General features: G+C 39.8%; 1 protein-coding gene across 1 annotated transcript in view; it reads left to right on the top strand.

Moving 5' to 3' along the window:
• MYO5B (myosin VB) overlaps nucleotides 1-20,138 on the top strand; it is a 396,769-nt gene that overhangs the window by 160,970 nt on the left and 215,661 nt on the right. The window contains exons 3-4 of the mRNA XM_082853383.1: nucleotides 13,179-13,350; nucleotides 19,025-19,169. Of these exons, the coding sequence (XP_082709509.1) occupies nucleotides 13,179-13,350; nucleotides 19,025-19,169 (317 nt within the window). The remainder of the gene's footprint in view (nucleotides 1-13,178; nucleotides 13,351-19,024; nucleotides 19,170-20,138) is intronic.

The following is a 20,138-nucleotide window of genomic DNA, read 5'->3' on the forward strand; positions in this document are numbered from 1 at the left end:
CTTCTTGTTTCACTGGGTTTCCATTCTTTTTTACTTTTGTATTGGTTTATGGATCATCTGATACTTTTTATCTTTATCTTTGTTTTGTTCTCAATTGCCCAGTAATACACCAATGAGACAGTATTACACTCTGTTGATTGGATGGCAAGGATAATATGGAAGGCAATATTTATATCGTACATATGCAAAAAAAGTTTCCTTAAAGTTATAAAATAACACATTGCATATAAATATCTATTGGTAGTATTGTTGCCAATACAATTAGTTATCTTGTCTACAGTGGTATTTTTTAAAATTAACATATTGTAAAATACACATAACATAAAATTTACCGTCTTCACCATTTTTAAGAGTACAGTTCAGTGGCATTAAGGACATTTACATTGTTGTGCAATCATCACTACCATCCATCTCCAGATGGATCTCTGTTACTTAGTTACTATCATTGACCTCTTCCCCTGCTGTATTCATGATCTTTTCCATCAGTTAGGATACTTTGCCTGGCTGCTTCTGCTTAGAGGTTGGTGAAACAGTGATATTTGCCCCCAAGGGACATTTGGCAATGTCTAGATACATTTTTGGTTGTCATGACTGAGGAGGGAGGTCTGCCATTGGCATCTAGTGATAGGTAGAGAGCAGGGATGTTGTTAAGAGGTCCCTCCCCCAAAGAAACAACTATCAGTCCTAAATGAAAACAGTGCCAAAGTTGAGAAACCCTGGTTTAAGCCTGTAGAGGAAATGGTCCTGGACTCGCCATTGCTGAAAGACACCATGTTAAAAGCTAAACTTTTATAACTCCATATTCTAACAGAATGTGTAAATTGTTTCCCTGAAATAAATTGAAATCAAAAGATTATTTTTGACTTCACATTTTTATACTGCTGTAATTTTGTTTATAATTTAAACTTCATAATTGCCTATTTTCATTTGTGCTTTTTTCCTTTAATTACTTGCATCACCATTCATTCATTAGAAACAGTTATTATTGAGCAATTATTATATGCCAGGGTCTGGTTATACAGCAGTGAAAATGGTACATCTGTACCTTTGTGGAGCTTTCAGTCTAACTTATAATGAATGTAATACATACACAAATATAGGCTTTAGAATATGAAAAGTTCAAGGCCAAGAATCTTTAGAAATCCATGAGAAACATGGTAAGGTGCCTGACTCTACCCCACTGCTCCCTCTGTCTTCACTCCCCAACCCCACACACTTTTTTGAAACCCCCTTGGGCAGCTACCTCGGAGTTTCTTGCTGACTTACTAAAGCAGGAACACTTACCATGGTAGAGGTGGCATGCAAACGTTCTACCATGGTTCTCAGCCCCCTTGCAGGTTATGTGGGACCCCATGATTACTTCCGTCCAGAGAGCTCTAGGTAGAATTCCTGTCTGTCACTTCCAGGCAGAAGCATAGAAGAGCCTATGGGAGTTTGCCATGCTCTCTTCTTCCTCTGCCTGGTGACGGTGGAGGCCACGTGTTAATGTCTGGTTGACCTTGTGGAGCAGAGCTTCCATCCCATCCAGCCTTGGGTACCTAGCATGAATGAGAAAAAACCTTTGTGGTCCTGAGCCTCTGAGATTTCAGGGTTAATTTGTTATTTCTTCATAACCTAACCCTTCCTAACTAAGAAGTTCACATGAGTCACAGAGTATTTTATTTTTCAAGTAATTGCATGCCTGTGCTTAGGCCTGGGCTAAGTGATATGAGGTGAAGAATAAGAAGGTTCTTTTTGTGTGTGTGTGCGGTACGCGGGCCTCTCACTGTTGTGGCCTCTCCCGTTGTGGAGCACGGGCTCCGGACGCACAGGCTCAGCGGCCATGGCTCACGGGCCCAGCCGCTCCGCGGCATGTGGGATCTTCCCGGACCGGGGCACGAACCCGTGTCCCCTACATCGGCAGGCGGACTCTCAACCACTGCGCCACCAGGGAAGCCCAAGAAGGTTCTTTTTAAGAAGCATGATCTTTTTGGAGACTGGAGAAGATGGAGCTGTAAGATTTAAACACAACTATCACAGAATAAGACACAGCAGAGCATTCATTAAGTGAATGTTTTTTGTATTCGTTTAGGACATAACGGAAACTGGGCTTTTAGTATGTGCTAAATGAACCTGGAGCCACACACTTGCTATTATAGTAAGTGTAAGTGGATTCAAGCTTTGAGGTCTCCTATTTTCCAGGAGGATAGCTCAGAAAGAGAACACAGAAGAGAACACACCCACATCCACTGACCTAAGATAAGTCCTTTAGACCAATAAAGTTGGAAGGGCCCTTAAAGATTGTTGGGACCAGTCCTCCCATCTTACAATTAGGGAAGCTGTTGTCTGTGGAAATGAAGTGATGGACTTAACACCTCAGAGCAGTTAAGTTTCAGTGGTTCTTAAGTTTGGCTGCGTGATGGAAACCCCTGAGGAGCTAAAAAATTTTTGCAAAGCTGTAGCACGGCCAGACTTCTTAAATCAGAGTTTGGGGATGGGACACAGCATAGTATCTTTTTGCAAGCTCCTCATGGGATTCCAAGGTGCAGGAAGGGTTGAGAGCCACTGCTTTAGCTGACAGCCAGGACTTGAATACAGGGTTTAACTCCTAGTCGGTCTCCATTTCTGTGAGCCATGTGGCACCTCAGGGTCAGTACCAACTGCTTGCCTCCTGTTAACTCTGTTTTTACCAGCTTATCTTTTCTCTAGATCTTCTTCTTCTATGGGTAGATAAAGAAAACTTGTTTCTCCTACTCTACCATATATGCTGATTAGTAGCTCCAAATCTTTGTGTTGGGATTTGTCATTTGAAGATGTTTTTATGATTATGTTCTCTTGCTGTGGTACCATGTAACATGGACGTGAGTTGAGGTGTGGGAGAGGTCATGAAAAGATCAGACATTTCATTCAACTGGTATTTTTAAGCACCTACTAAGCATTATAGAATCACAGATCTACTGAGTTTAGAGCAATCTAGACCAGCACTCTCCAAGAGAACACTGTGCAACAGTTGGATGTTCTCTATCTGTATTGTCCGGTATGGCAGTCACTAGCCACATGTGGCTATTGGGCCCTTGAAATGTGGCTAGCATGAGAAAGTGAAGTTTTAATCGTATTTAACTTTAATGAATTCAATTTAAATAACCATGTATTGGCAAGTGCAGGTCTAGACCAATCCTCTACCTTATGCCACCCTCTATATTCTCAAGTGTTGTCCAGTATCATTTGCTAGATAGATGGTGACCAATTGGAGACCCCCACCTGTTCCTGATTCCCAGCTCCTGGCCTTGGAGAGGAGAAGGTCCACTCCAGGTGTGTGACCGAGCATTAATTTTGTGAAGGGTGTTAACATTCAGCCTCCTCTTTACCTCCAAAGACCCAGTTATTATGTAGTGAAGTCTTTTGTGCAGAAAGTTCAATGTCTCTGATCGTGTCATAAACCCTTTAATTTCAAATAAAACCATATTAACCGTAAGTGCTCAACCCTAGCAGCGCTGTTAGAATCAAATACCTGTTAGAGAAAACAATGTGTTCTTAAGGCTCTCATTCCCTCCCTCCCTCGCCCTGGATATACACAGCCCCAGAAGTCTGTAGTTTTAGAATGCTGAGCTTGCAGCTCTCACTTCTTTGCTGCTGCTCTGGGCACTTTTATTCCTTATCAATTTTACTGTAACCAATACCATTGGCTTATTTTTGGACCATGTTTTCACAAAACTGCCTATGCCTTTCCCTCCACACGCTTGGGGGGAGAGTCTTTTGAGGGGAGATTCATCTGAGAAAATATGGAATGCCAGCATTTCTGCCTCAGGGTTTAAAGATACCAGGCTCAGGTCCCAGCTTTCTGATCTGAAAAATGAGGGGTAGTCTGGGGGAGCTCTGTGGCTCTGCACCTGGCTGTCTCTGTGCTGCTTACCAGGGAGGCAGGGTGAAGAGCCATGTGGGAGACCAGAGCAGACGCGCTCCTGCTGGGCAGAGGGACATCCGCATTGGGAAGTCTTTCAGAGGGCTCAGAGAGGAACGTCTGGTTAGAGTCCCAGTGACACCACCCACTCTGCTGGAGATGATGGGGGTGAGGGAGCAATTCTAGAGTTTAATGAAATAAAAATCAACTCTCAATCAGTCTCCATTTCCCACTTGTTTCCCACCTCTTGGAAATTTTATCTGCATCTTCATGGTAGTTGTTTGCTGGTCTCCTGTATGAAGTAAGTTTGATAAGAATAAAAGAGTTTTTTCACAGAAAGAAAAGAGCCTTGATTAATATTTTAAAAATCCCAACAACAGAAAACTGTACAAAAGAAAACCTCACTAACACAGGTAGCCGTTGATATTTTGTTGGGACGTTATTCCAGTCAGACTTTAATATACAGTTTTAAATAAATGGAATCCTATCATAGATTTCATACTGTAACATGCCTTTTGTTAGATGCAGCAGAATGCTGTGGGTAGCTGCCTGACCGTAAATATCGGGCTGTGTCGTGCTTTACTTCTGTATTTACAGCTTCGGGAGTTGATACATTTGCTCATTTGTAAGATTGTCTCCTGGGGCCAAGGAAGAATATATTTATGAAAAATTCTGACAAGGTGTTGCCACCTGCCCTCCAGAAAAGTTAAATCAGTCTGAACCCTTTTTGCCCACACCCATCCTGGGTGTCAGTTTTTATGTACTTTTGCTTAGCTGATGGATAGTGGTGCTAATAATCTTTTATTTGCGTCTCTTTTGTTAATGGTGAAGTTGAATAGTTTTTCACATATCGTCCATTTGTAGTTCTTGCTTTGTGACTTGTATTCCGTGCACAGTTTTCTGTGAGGGTATTGGTTTTCTTTTTGATTTCTTACAACTCTTTGGATGTTAAGAGTATTCTGTTAAATAATGCAGAATAACTGTTCCCTTCTCTCAATTTACTCTACATAGGGTGTGTTTTATGATGGTTTTAAAGTTTTAGGTTAGAGTCAAATTAATGAGTATTTCCCTACATTGTTCTGGCTTTTGTCTCACCCCTTAAAGGTACTTCCTTTCAAAGCTTTCACGAAGATTTGCCCACATTTTCTTATTGGTTTTATTTTTCTTTTTTCATTTAATTTCTATTTTCTTATTGGTTGGTTTTATTTTTCTTTTTTCATTTAATTTTTATTTTTTTCATCTAAAATTTATTTTAATATGAGGGAGAACAGAACATGGACTCAATTTTTTTTTCCTAAATGGCTGCAAGTTTACCTACCACTACTGAAAAATCCCTTTTAACATTAATTTGCTATTTTGATGTCATCATGAATAAATTACCCATACGTGCTTGCATTTATTTCTGGACCTGCTATTATGTTTCATTTATCTGTCTATTTTAAAACCATTACCACAGTACTTTAATTTAAACCAATGCCATAGTAGCTTTAATAATATACCTTAATATCTGGTAGTACAAGTCGCTCTAAATGTGGGACAGGAGAGAGCACTGAAAGACTTGTATAGAATAGTGATTCTTAAAATATGATCCATAGGGACTTCCCTGGTGGCGCAGTGGTTAAGAATCTGCCTGCCAATGCAGGAGACACGGGTTTGATCCCTGGTCCGGGAAGATCCCACATGCCGCGGAGCAACTAAGCCCGTGCGCCACAACTGCTGAGCCTGTGCTCTAGAGTCCACGAGCCACGACTACTGAGTCTGTGCCACAACTACTGACGCCCATGCGCCTAGAGCCCGTGCTCCACCACGAGAGAAGCCACCACAATGAGAAACCCGTGCATGGCAAGGAAGAGTAGCCCCCGCTCGCTGTAACTAGAGAAAGCCTGCATGCAGCAGTGAAGACGCAACACAGCCAGAAATAAATAATTAATTTAAAAAAACATGATCCATAGGCCACCAGTACAGAACTACGTGGGGATGTTTAACAACTGATGTTCCTGGTCCCTGCCCAAGAGCTCCTGAACATAAGTTGTGTTGAGGAAACTTACTTATTTATTTACTTACTTACCTAGCTAGCTAGCTAGCTAGCTGCGCCGGGTCTTACTTGTGGCATGTGGGATCTTTAGTTGCGGCATGTGAACTCTTAGCTGCGGCATGTGGGATCTAGTTCCCTGACCAGGGATCAAACCTGGGCCCCCTGTATTGGGAGTGCAGAGTCTTAGCCACTAGACCACCGGGGAAGTCCCAAGGAAACTCTTCTTACAAGCTCTCAGATGATTTTTAAGAACACCATAAGAAACTTAACACTCAGATACAACATGGTAAACAACAGTCAAGTTCCTTCTGTTTAACTATTAAAGAACACTACCTTTTTATTAATAACATCTTTTTTTTTCACACACACACACACACACACACACACACACACACTGTATTTTATTTTTACAAGAGATAAACTGACACCAAGCATTGTAAATAGATGACCACAACAAAAGCAACAATGATTGCAATTACCAAACACAAAACACACTCATACTATGTCATAATATTGACATTCAGTCCAGTAATCCTCCACTGCAACAGCTCCTTTACTTTGCAGTGAAGATTGATTTGTATATTTTTTACATCTGAGTTCTTGTGGGATTTTTTTTTTATTCAAACAGAAAGTCACAAAAATTATAATCATCCTCATCAGTTCACTCAGTTCCACGTAATTAATTATTTTTTTCATCGTGATCTTTGGTTAGCACTTTTATGAATTCATCAGTTTTCCATTAGAGTTCTAAAAATGCTTATTCATTCAGTTCAGCAGTATAGTCAGTTACCAGAAACGTGTACTTGTCAGATTCTTTTCCATGAATTCCTTGAAGATGAAACCCTTTTATAGGAACATATTTGCAAAAGCATCAGAGTACACCCAGAACTGTCTGTAAATGACAAAAGACTTAAAAATGACCATGGTTAAAGATTTGATGAAAGTTCATAATAATGCAATTGACAAGAAAATTTAGTTATTTCTGAGATATACATTTTAAAGTAATAACTAGAATTAGGACTTATAACATTATACCAGAACATATAAGATTTTTAGAAATTTCATGTAATGTCTGAAATATTTATATTAACATATTTCCATACAAATAACCCAAAGAAAGTTTAGTATTAGTTGTGTTTTTGTTGTTTGTTTGTTTATACTATAGGTTCTTATTAGTCATCAATTTTATACACATCAGTGTATACATGTCAATCCCAATCGCCCAATTCATCACACCACCATCCCCACCCCACCATGGTTTTCCCCCCTTGGTGTCCATATGTTTGTTCTCTACATCTGTGTCTCGACTTCTGCCCTGCAAACTGATTCATCTGTACCATTTTTCTAGGTTCCATATACATGCATTAATATACGATATTTGTTTTTCTCTTTCTGACTTCACTCTGTATGGCAGTCTCTAGATCCATCCACGTCTCAACAAATGACTCAATTTTGTTCCTTTTTATGACTGAGTAATATTCCATTGTATACATGTACCACAACTTATTTATCCATTCGTCTGTCGATGGGCATCTAGGTTGCTTCCATGACCTGGCTATTGTAAAGAGTGCTGCAATGAACATTGGGGTGCATGTGTCTTTTGGAATTATGGTTTTCTCTGGGTATATGCCTAGTAGTGGGATTACTGGATCATATGGTAATTCTATTTTTAGTTTTTGAAGGAACCTCCGTACTATTCTCCATAGTGGCTGTATCCATTTACATTCCCACCAACAGTGCAAGAGGGTTCCCTTTTCTCCACAACCTCTCTAGCATTTCTTGTTTGTAGATATTCTGAGGATGCCCATTCTAACTGGTGTGAGGTGATACCTCATTGCAGTTTTGATTTGCATTTCTCTAATAATTAGTGACGTTGAGCAGCTTTTCATGTGCTTCTTGGCCACCTGTATGTCTTCTTTGGAGAAATGTCTATTTAGGTCTTCTGCCCATTTTTGGATTGGGCTGTTTTTTTAATATTGCACTGCATGAGGTGTTTATATATATTGGAGATTAATCCTTTGTCCGTTGATTCGTTTGCAAATATTTTCTCCCATTCAGAGGGTTGTCTTTTTGTCTTGTTTATGGTTTCCTTTGCTGTGCAAAAGCTTTTAAGTTTGATTAGGTCCCATTTCTTTATTTTTGTTTTTATTTCCATTACTCTAGGAGGTGGATCAAAAAAGGTCTTGCTGTGATTATGTCAAAGAGTGTTCTTCCTATGTTTTCCTCTAAGAGTTTTATAGTGTCTGGTCTTATATTTAGGTATTGAATCCATTTTGAGTTTATTTTTGTGTATGGTGTTAGGGGGTGTTCTAATTTCATTCTTTTACATGTAGCTGTCCAGTTTTCCCAGCACCACTTATTGAAGAGTCTGTCTTTTCTCCATTGTATATCTTTGCCTCCTTTGTCATAGATTAGTTGACCATATAGGTGCGTGGATTTATCTCTGGGCTTTCTATCTTGTTCCATTGATCTGTGTTTCTGTTTTTCTGCCAGTACCATGTTGTCTTGACTACGGTAGCTTTTAGTATATTCTGAAGTCAGGGAGTCTGCTTACTCCAGCTCCGTTTTTTTCCCTCAAGACTGCTTCAGCTATGCGGGGTCTTTTCTGTCTCCATACAAATTTTAAGATGATTTGTTCTAGTTCCGTAAAAAATGCCATTGGTAATTTGACAGGGATTTCATTGAATCTGTACATTGCTTTGGGTAGTATAGTCATTTTCAGAATATTGATTCTTCCAATCCAAGAACATGGTATATCTCTCCATCTGTTGGTATCATCTTTAATTTCTTTCATCAGTGTCTTACAGTTTTCTGCATACAGGTCTTTTGTCTCCCTAGGTAGGTTTATTCCTAGATATTTTATTCTTTTTGTTGCAATGGTAAATGCGAGTGTTTCCATAATTTCTCTTTCAGATTTTTCATCATTAGTGTATAGGAATGCAAGAGATTTCTGTGCATTAATTTTGTATCCTGCAACTTTACCAAATTCATTGATTAGCTCTAGTAGTTTTCTGGTGGCATCTTTAGGATTCTCTATGTATAGTATCATGTGATCTGCAAGCAGTGACAGTTTTACTTCTTCTTTTCCAATTTGTATTCCTTTTATTTCTTTTTCTTCTCTGATTGCCATGGCTAGGGCTTCCAAAGCTATGTTGAATAATGGTGGTGAGAGTGGACATCCTTGTCTTGTTCCTGATCTTAGAGGAAATGCTTTCAGATTTTCACCATTGAGAATGATGTTTGCTGTGGGTTTGTTGTATATGGCCTTTATTATGTTGAGGTAGGTTCCCTCTGTGCCCACTTTCTGGAGAGTTTTTATCATAAATAGGTGTTGAATTTTGTCAAAAGCTTTTTCTGCATCTATTGAGATGAACATATGGTTTTTATTCTTCAATTTGTTAATATGGTGTATCACATTGATTGATTTGCATATATTGAAGAATCCTTGCATCTGTGGGATAAATCCCACTTGATCATGGTGTATGATCCTTTTAATGTATTGTTGGATTCTGTTTGCTAGTATTTTGTTGAGGATTTTTGCATCTATATTCATCAGTGATATTGGTCTGTAATTTCCTTTTTTTGTAGTATCTTTATCTGGTTTTGGTATTAGGGTGATGGTGACCTCATAGAATGAGTTTGGGAGTGCTCCTTCCTCTGCAATTGTTCGGAAGAGTTTGAGAAGGGTGGGTGTTAACTCTTCTCTAAATGTTTGATAGCATTCACCTGTGAAGCCATCTGATCCTGAACTTTTGTTCGTTGGAAGATTTTTATTTTATTTTATTTATTTATTTTTTTGTTTTTGTTTTTTTGCGGTATGCGGGCCTCTCACTGTTGTGGACTCTCCCGTTGCAGAGCACAGGCTCCGGACGCACAGGCTCAGCGGCCATGGCTCACGGGCCCAGCCGCTCCTTGGCATGTGGGATCTTCCCGGACCGGGGAATGAACTCGTGTCCCCTGCATCGGCAGGTGGACTCTCAACCACTGCGCCACCAGGGAAGCCCTTGTTGGAAGATTTTTAATCACAGTTTCAATTTCATTACTTGTGACTGGTCTGTTCATATTTTCTGTTTCTTCCTGGTTCAGTCCTGGAAGTTTACACCTATCTAAGAATTTGTCCATTTCTTCCAGGTTGTCCATTTTATTGGCCTAGAGTTGCTTGTAGTAGTCTCTTAGGGTGCTTTGTATTTCTGCGGTGTCTGTTGTAACTTCTCCTTTTTCATTTCTAATTTTATTGATTTGAGTCCTCTCTCTCTTTTTCTTGATGAGTCTGGCTAATGGTTTATCAATTTTGTTTTTCTTCTCGAAGAACTAACTTTTAGTTGTATTGATCTTTGCTATTGTTTTCTTTGTTTCTATTTCATTTATTTCTGCTCTGATCTTTATGATTTCTTTCCTTCTGCTAACTTTGGGTTCTGTTTGTTCTTCTTTCTCTAGTTTCTTTAGATTGTTTATTTGAGATTTTTCTTGTTTCTTGAGATAGGCTTGTATAGCTATAAACTTCCCTCTTAGAACTGCTTTTGCTGCATCTCATAGGTTTTGGATCGTCGTGTTTTCATTGTCATTTGCTTCTAGGTGTTTTTTGATTTCCTCTTTGATTTCTTCAGTGATCTGTGGGTTATTTAGTAACGTATTGTTCAGCCTCCATATGTTTGTGTTTTTTACGTTTTTTACCCCTTAATTCATTTCTAACCTCATAGTATTATGGTCAGAAAAGATGCTTGATATGATTTCAATTTTCTTAAATTTGCTGAGGCTTGATTTGTGACCCAAGATGTGATCTATCCTGGAGAATGTTCCATGTGCACTTGAGAAGAAAGTGTAATCTGCTGTTTTTGGATGGAAGGTCCTATAAATATCAATTAAATCTACCTGGTCTATTGTGTCATTTAAAGCTTCTGTTTCCTTATTTATTTTCATTCTAGATGATCTGTCCATTGGTTTAAGTGAGGTGTTGAAGTCCCCCACTATTATTGTGTTACTGTCAATTTCGTCTTTTATAGCTGTTATCAGTTGCCTTATGTATTGAGGTCCTCCTATGTTGGGTGCATATATATTTATAATTGTTATATCTTCTTCTTGGATTGATCCCTTGATCATTATGTAGTGTCCTTCCTTGTCTCTTGTAACATTCCTTATTTTAAAGTCTATTTCATCTGATATGAGTATGGCTACTCCAGCTTTCTTTTGATTTCCATTTGTATGGAGTATCTTTTTCCATCCCCTCACTTTCAGTCTGTATGTGTCTGTAGGTCTGAAGTGGGTCTCTTGTAGACAGCATATAGATGGGTCTTGTTTCTGTATCCATTCAGCAAGCCTGTGTGTTTTGGTTGGAGCATTTAATCCATTCACGTTTAAGGTAATTATCAATATGTATGTTCCTATTCCCATTTTCTTAATTGTTTTGGGTTTGTTTTTGTAGGTCCTTTTCTTCTCTTGTGTTTCCCACTTAGAGAAGTTTCCTTAGCATTTGTTGTAGAGCTGGTTTGGTGGTGCTGAATTCTCTCAGCTTTTGCTTGTCTGTAAAGCTTTTGATTTCTCCATCAAATCTGAATGAGATCCTTGCTGGATAGAGTAATCTTGGTTGTAGTTTCTTCCCTTTCATCACTTTAAGTATATCATATCACTCCCTTCTGGCTTGTGGAGTTTCTGCTGAGAAATCAACTGTTAACCTTATGGGAGTTTCCTTGTGTGTTATTTGTCGTTTTTCCCTTGCTGCTTTCAGTAATTTTTCTTTGTCTTTAATTTTTCTCAGTTTGATTACTGTGTGTCTCGGCGTGTTTCCCTTTGGGTTTATCCTGTATGGGACTCGCTGTGCTTCTTGGACTTGGGTGGCTATTTCCTTTCCCATGTTAGGGAAGTTTTCCACTATAATGTCCAAATATTTTCTCTGGTTCTTTCTCTGTCTCTTCTCCTTCTGGGACCCCTATAATGCGAATGTTGTTGCGTTTAATGTTGTCCCGGAGGTCTCTTAGGCTGTCTTCATTTCTTTTCATTCTTTTTTCTTTATTCTGTTCCGCGGCAGTGAATTCCACCATTCTGTCTTCCAGGTCACTTATCCATTCTTTTGCCTCAGGTATTCTGCTATTGATTCCTTCTAGTGTAGTTTTCATTTCAGTTATTGTACTGTTCATCTCTGTTTGTTTGTTCTTTAAATCTTCTAGGTCTTTGTTAAACATTTCTTGCATCTTCTCGATCTTTTCCTCCATTCTTTTTCGAAGTCCTGGATCATCTTCACTATCAGTATTCTTAATTCTTTTTCTGGAAGGTTGCCTATCACCACTTCATTTAGTTGTTTTTCTGGGGTTTTATCTTGTTCCTTCATCTGGTACATAGCCTTCTGCCTTTTGATCTTGTCTATCTTTCTGTGAATGTGGTTGTTTGTTCCACAGGCTGCAGGACTGTAGTTCTTCTTGCTTCTGCTGTCTGCCCTCTTGTGGATGAGGCTGTCTAAGAGGCTTGATGGGAGGGACTGGTGGTGGGTAGAGCTGACTGTTCTTAATTACATCTTTGTATTAATTACATGTGTACAGGTGTCAAGTTATATATCCTGTCACTAAACGTATTTTGAGTATTTATGTAGTCCAAGTGCTATGTATGCTGAGAGTACAAGGATAACACCTTGTATTTGAGATTTGACTTTACGATGTGTGGTCATAGGCCCTAATTACACACACACACACACACACACACACACACACACACCTCAAGCTCCTATTATACTCTAGGTTAAAGTAAAATTACTGCTCGCAGTTAGGTTGGGGAAAAATATGTGGACAACTTGAGTGGAATTATGGAGAGCAGTTTGCTAGTTGTAAGGTAATCCAAAAAAAAAAAAAAAGTGAGTGCGTTGGATGATGGGAGGGAGAGTAAAGAAACAGCAGCATCACATTGGGCAAACCAAAGAAGCTTTCCTGGTTGGGAGAAAGAACAGTACAGCAGCTAGAATTAAAGACTCAGTATTTTTGCATTGAGAAGCAGAAGAACACTTTATTAAATCTACTTGTGCTTCCTGAATTTCTCATGTCATTCAGTCTTTTACCTTGATACACTGGGATTATGTTATCAGCAAATTTTCTACCTGAGCTTGTCACTTATGGCAACACAGGTATTTTGTTCAACTCGCTTTGTTTAAAACGTGTTATTTATCTTCACTTACGATCACGTTAGGGTAGCCATCCTAGCCAACAAGACAGGACATTGAATACCGGCTAAATGCTTCATAACTGTGCCTTTTTGTGTTTGTCACTTGCCTTTCCTTAGATTCGGGAATACCCCATTGATGTCCAAAGCAACCAGCTTCCCTTCCTGCGGAATCCAGATATCCTGGTGGGAGAAAATGACCTAACTGCCCTTAGCTATCTACATGAGCCTGCAGTTTTGCATAACTTAAAGGTCCGTTTCCTGGAGTCCAACCATATCTACACTTACTGTGGTAAGTGGGGGTATCTATTGGCTGTGTGTGTTTGAAAGTGCTTACAATCTTTAGACTTTACCTGTTAAACTCCAGTGGTTAAGAATCCTACTTTCACTCTCATTATAAGTGCCTCTCACCTGAGACCCTTGAAATGTTTGCAGTCAGTGAATGTGGCTTAATTAGGCTGCCATACCTCTCTGTGGGAGGATTGGTGTTAATCACAGCTCAAGCAGGGAAGAATTGGGCCACACCTTGTGGCTTGATGGTCACGCACATTCCTGGAATCAGTAGGACAGCAGTCAATCCATCCCAATGTGCCAGCTCAGGCATTTGCTCTCACTGTGGAGCGCACTGATGCAAATGTACAGCTGGCTTGTTTTTGTTTTTTATTGACTTTTTATTTTATATTGGAGTATAGGTGATTAATAATGTGTTTTCAGGTGTACAGCAAAGTGATTTAGTTATACATATATGTGTATCTCTTCTTTTTCAAATTCTTTTCCCCTTTAGGTTGTTACATAGTATTGAGCAGAGTTCCTTGTTTGTTATCCATTTTAAATATAGCATTGTGTACGTGTCAATCCCAGACTCCCTATCTCTCCCCACCACGCTTCCTTCTGGTAACTGTGAGTTGATTCTCCAAGTCCGTGAGTCTGTTTCTGTTTTGTAAATAACTTCATTTGTACCCTTTTTTTTTAAGATTCTGTGTATAAGCGATATCATGATATTTGTCTTTCTCTGTCTGGCTTACTTCACTCAGTATGACAGTCTCTGTGTCCATCCATGTTGCTGCACATGGCATTATTTCATTCTTTTTATGGCTGAGTAATATTCCATTGTATATATGTACCACATCTTCTTTACCCATTCTTCTATCAATGGACATTTAGGTTGCTTCCATGTCTTGGCTATCATAAACAGTGCTGCAGTGAACTGGTGCATTGGGGTGCATATTTTTGTTTTCTGCTTGAGAAAGGGTTGCCTTTCTGTCTGACCCTCTCACTTGCCCACGTACAAACATGTGCATGATGAATATTTATTGAATTCATGATCAGAAACCATGACAAATGCTTTTTTTAAATTTACTTTTTAATTGAAATATAATTGATTTACAATGTTGTGTTAATTTCAATATCCTGGTTTATCCCAGGATACTGAATATAGTTCCCTGTGCTATGCAGTAGGACCTTGTTATTTATCCATTCTATATGTAGTAGTTTGCATCTACTAACCCCAAATTCCCATTCCATCCCTCCCCCACCCCACTCCCCCTTGGCAACCACAAGTCTGTTCTCTATGTCTGTGATTCTGTTTCTGTTTCCTAGTTAGGTTCATTTGTGCCATATTTTAGATTCCACATATAAGTGATATCATATGGTATTTGTCTTTCTGACTTCACTTAGTATGATAATCTCTGTTTGCATCTATGTTGCTGCAAATGGCATTATTTCGTTCTTTTTTATGGCTGAGTAGTATTCATATATATACACACACACATACATACACACACAAATACATAAACCCACAGACACACAGACACACCCCACATCATCTTTATCCATTCATCTGTTGATGGACATTTAGGTTGTTTCCATGTCTTGGCTATTGTAAATAGTGCTTCTATGAACATAGGGGTGCATGTATCTTTTTGACTTACAGTTTTGTCTGTATATATGCCCAGGAGTGGGGTTGCTGGATCATGTGGTAATTCTATTTTTAGTTTTCTGAGGAACCTGCATACTGTTCTCCATAGTGGCTGCACCAACTTACATTCCCACCAACAGTGTAGGAGGGTTCCCTTTTCTCCATACATCTCCAGCATTTGTTATTAGTAGACTTTTTAATGGTGGCCATTCTGACTGGTGTGAGGTGGTGCCTCACTGTAGTTTTGATTTGCATTTCTCTAATGATTAGTGATGTTGAGCAGCTTTTCATGTGCCTATTGGTCATCTGTATGTCTTCTTTGGTGAAATGCCTATTTAGGTCTTCTGCCCAGTTTTTGATTGGGTTGTCTGTTTTTCTGTTGTTGAGTTGTATGAGCTCTATGTATATTTTGGAAATTAAGCCCTTGTTGATTGCATTGTTTGCAAGTATTTTCTCCCATTCTGTAGGTGGTCTTTTCTTTTTTATGGTTTCCTTTGCTGTGCAAAAGCTTGTAAGTTTGATTAGATCCCATTTGTTTATTTTTGTTTTTATTTCTATTGTCTTGGGAGACTGACCTAAGAAAACATTGGTATGATTTATGTGCCATGACAGATGCTTTAAAGAAATGTCCTAACATTTCTCTCAGATTTTTCTTGCAATTTCTCAATTTCCCCCATCCCACATTTTGGCTTCTCTTTTTTAGAGTATTGTTAAGTGCTATGGTGAAAACAAGAACCCTATATATGTTGTCGTTTGAGGGGCAAAGCATTTTAGGATCTGGTTGCAGAGGCAGCTGAGGGCTTCTTTGTGGGGGGTTGTCCCATTTGTCCTTCAGTGCCTTGGTCTTATCTGTGATCCTAGGTGAGCCCTCAGGGGGTCAGGGTTCTTTTCATTGTGATATCCCACTTTGGTTTGGAATTGGCCAGCTGGCTGCTAAGTTAGGGTGAGCTTCTATGCCAGATTTCGGGAGCTGGAAATACCATGTTGATTTCAGTGCTTGAGGGAGTTTCCCAAAGCTCCTTTCCCCCAGTTGTTAGTGAGAGTTTTATTTGAAAGAAGCCCTCAGTAAGTGGTTTTTTTTCAAAAAGATTTTTGAAAATCTCCCTTTTTGGAGAAAGGGATAAATGACCACCAGCTTCGCTTTTTACAGGCATCCCTTCTAAGAGAGGTCCGGGTGTCTGCATGCATCTATCCAAGCGTACCTTGGCTCTTCCAGCTTCAGCCTTCAGAGTGACTGATGGAGCGCAGAATTCTAAGTCATCAAGAAGCACTCTTACCTGCTGTGGAGGGGGCTGAGACATTTTAGGAAAATGTGTGACCTCAGAGTAAAATATCAAAATCTGAATGGAATGAATTAGGGTTTTAGACAACTCTCAATAACCAGTAGAACATGAGAGGCTGTTTTTACGGCGAATGACTTGGAGAATTCTCTTATTAATTGGAGTTTTTCTCAGTTCTGGGCCTTATGTTTTCATTTCAGGTTGTATTTTCAGGAAAACTTGCATCTGGAGAGGACTTTGTCTTTGGACTTTGTCTTTTTCCTCTCCTTGCCCTTTCTTCTTTACTTGGGCAATGTGGTTTATTAAGTTTCACGTTTCTTTCTCTCTCTCTCCTTCTCTCTGGTATTTTTTCCCCTTTTAACAGACTTTACATTTTACAGCAATTTTAGGCTGAGAGCAAAACTGAGTGGAAGGTACACAGACTTCCCATATAACCCCTTTCCCAACACATGCAGAGCCTTCCCCACTATCACCATTCTGCTCAAGAGTGAAACATTTGTTAAAATTGATGAACCCACAATGACACATTGCTATCACCCAAAGTCCATAGTTCACATTAGGCCACTCTTGGTGTTGTGTGTTCTGCGGGTTTAGACAAATGTATAATGACATGTAGCCACCGTTATGGTATCATAACAGTAGTTTCACTGCCCTAAAAGTCATCTGTGCTCTGCCTGTTCATCCCTCTCTCCCCGCTAACCCCTGGCAACAACTGAGTTTTTATACTGTCTCTATAATTTTGCCTTTATAGAATAGCATATGGTGTAGTTACAGTGTGTAGCCTTTTCGAATTGGCTTCTTTCACCTAGTAATATGTATTTAAGTTTTCTCCATGTCTTTTCATATCTTGATAAATCATTTCTTTATAACACTGATATTCCATTATTCAATGTACCACAGTTTGTCCATTCACCTACTGTAGAGCATCGTTGCTTCTGAGTTTTGGCAATTATGAATATAGCTGTTATAAACATCCACGTGCAGGTTTCTGTGTGGATATGTTTTCGACTCCTTTAGCTAAATACCAAGGAGTGTGATTATTGGATCATATGGTAAGATTATGTTCAGTTTCATAAGGAGCTTCCAAAGTGGCTGTGCCCTTTTGCATTACCACCAGTGATGAAATAAGAGTTCCCTTTGCTCCACATCCTCGCCAGCATTTGACCTTGCCGGTGTTCTGGATTTGGGCCATGCTAATAGGTGTATAGTGGTATCTCATTGGTGTTTCAGTCTGCATTTCCCTAATGACTTACGATGTGGAGCATCTTTTCCCATGCTTATTTGCCATCTCTATATCTTTGGTGAGGTGTTTGTTTAGGTCTTTTGCCTGTTTTTTAATGAGATGGTTCATTCCCTTACTGTTGGGTTTTAAGAGTTCTTTGTATATTTTGGGTAACAGTCCTTTATCAGATATGTCTGTGGCTTGTCTTCTCATTCTCTTGACTGTGCTTCTTTTCACACACCAGAAGGGAGCACAATGTAGGCGCTCTCCCATCTTGGCAGGGACCCTTTGCATTCTTGCCTTCTCTTCCCCAGATGACTGGAAAAGCTCACATTTTTTGTACCCATCAGTGGTTCCCTTGAGATCCAGAATATGTTTATGTGAAAGAAAAAGGCATGAATTTGTCTTATCTTGAATACTGAATTTGTTTTTTTTCTCGCTCTTCACATTCTCAAATATCAATTTACCTTGCCCTTCCGTAAAAGATCTTCAGGGTGAGAGGATTTGCTAACTCTTCATTCAACATGTAGTTATTGAGTCCACCATTGCAATATGTCCTTTTGGGGACACAAGATGGGAAAAACAGTGGAGTGAAAGATAATGCATGATATAGTGTGATGTGAGACAATAAAAAATAGCCAACACTCAGTGCTTACTGTGCAAATCTGAATGGTGTGAATGTTCTCTCTATTAATCATTTTACCCTCAGGATAACCAGGGAAATGCAATTATTATCCCCATTTTGCAGTCTAGGAAACTAAGGCACTCAGAGGTTAAGTAATTTGGCAAAGTCACACAATTAATAATCAGCTGACGCATGGCACAGGGAGATCAGCTCAGTGCTTTGTGACCACCTAGAGGGGTGAGATAGGGAGGGTGGGAGAGACACAAGAGGGAGGGGATATGGGGATATATGTACACGTATAGCTGATTCACTTTGTTATACAGCAGAAACCAACACAACATTGTAAAGCATTTATACTCCAGTAAAGATGTTAAAAAATAAATAAATAGAAAGTAATCGGCTGAGCCGAGATTTGACATTACGATGTGTAAATCGTATTTCCTGTTCACAAGCTGTTTATATTTTAGTTAAGACAGCCCACATACAAATGAGAAATTAATAGTCCCTCTTTTAGATTTTACTTCTGAGATTTTTTTTTTAAGCCTAACACCTGTTGGCCAGGTTAAGTACCCTCTTCTTTCTGATCCTGCAACACTCTGTACATGTGTATTTTATGAATTCAATTTGTTGAGCATTTGTGCGTGCGTGTTTGTGTGTGTGTGTGTGCACACGTCCCCGTGCATATTATGCTTATTCCATGCTCTAGGGCATTTGGAGGCCTGGCCTGTCATTCTTTTCTCCATCAGGGCCTAGCAGAGTGCCTGATAAACACACACACATCTAGATTTAGTTGAGTGATTTGTTAAGGCTCATTCTGTCCTCTTTCCTTCTTTAGTTCTGATGTACATGAACAGGGGCCTGTAAAGCTCTTGTCACGAGGCCGTCGTGCTCTCAGAATCTGACTGCATTTTCTGTTTGCAGGGATCGTGCTTGTTGCCATTAATCCTTACGAACAGCTGCCAATCTATGGCCAAGATGTCATCTATGCCTACAGTGGCCAAAACATGGGGGATATGGACCCTCACATCTTCGCTGTGGCCGAGGAAGCCTACAAGCAGATGGCCAGGTAAGAATAACCTCAGCCCAGAAGTCCTCCTGGGTAGAGTCAGAGGGAAGAAAAGGGAGCTTCTGCCTTCTTTGGCTGCCTTTTCTCAGTGGTGGAGTGGTGATTCTGGGATTGAGGAAGAGTCTTGGGAGCCAAACCAGCTCAGGTTCTTTCCTTACCACGTTTCCTCATGTCTTCGTCTTCTTCTTGTGAACCTGAGCCTTGGCTTGGAGAACAGTGGCTCCTTAGACTTATTTCAGTTTTGAGCAATGCGGTTAATGCCTAGTGTGTCATCTCTCCTTGACTTTCTTTTGGCCGTCTCTCCTCCCCTCCAGGTGTAATGAATCCATTTTATACCATCACCATTCATTTTGCAGATCTCACTGAAGGCTCCCTTTTGAAGGAACCAGGACTCTGACAACTTCTTGAGATGCCAGGCATCTGGGGCAGATACAGAAATTTCAAATTAGCAGTTATGCATCGTGGTTTCGGGTTTTTAGCCTGGAAGTGGAGTTCTGTTTAGGCACTTAAGCAGGTCTGATTTTCGAACTCTGAAAGATAGGTCCAGGTCTGTTTCGTCAGAAGGTGGGCTAGGTGAGTGTATTGGTCAGGGTTCTACAGGGCAACGGAACCAATATGGAGTGTGTGTGCGCGCACGTGCGTGTGTGTGTATGTAAAGAGAGGGATTTTTATCTTAAGGAATTGGCTCATGCAATTGTGGAGGCTTGGCATGTCCAAAATCTGCAGGGCAGGCTGGCAGGCTGGAGATCCAGGGAAAAAATACTGCAGTTTGAGTCTGAAGGCTTTCTACAAGCAGAATTCTCTTCGGTGGGGATGTCAAATGTTTTTCTCTTATGATCTTCAACTGCTTGGGTGAGGCCCACCCAAGTCTACTGATGTAAATGTTCATTTCATCTAGAAAAGAGCACCTTCATAGCAGTAAACATAGTCAAACAGACTAATGTTTGACCAAATGTCTGGGAACTGTGG

Source organism: Leucopleurus acutus, assembly GCF_964270905.1.
Source record: "Leucopleurus acutus genome assembly, chromosome: 13".
Lineage (NCBI taxonomy): Eukaryota > Metazoa > Chordata > Mammalia > Artiodactyla > Delphinidae > Leucopleurus > Leucopleurus acutus.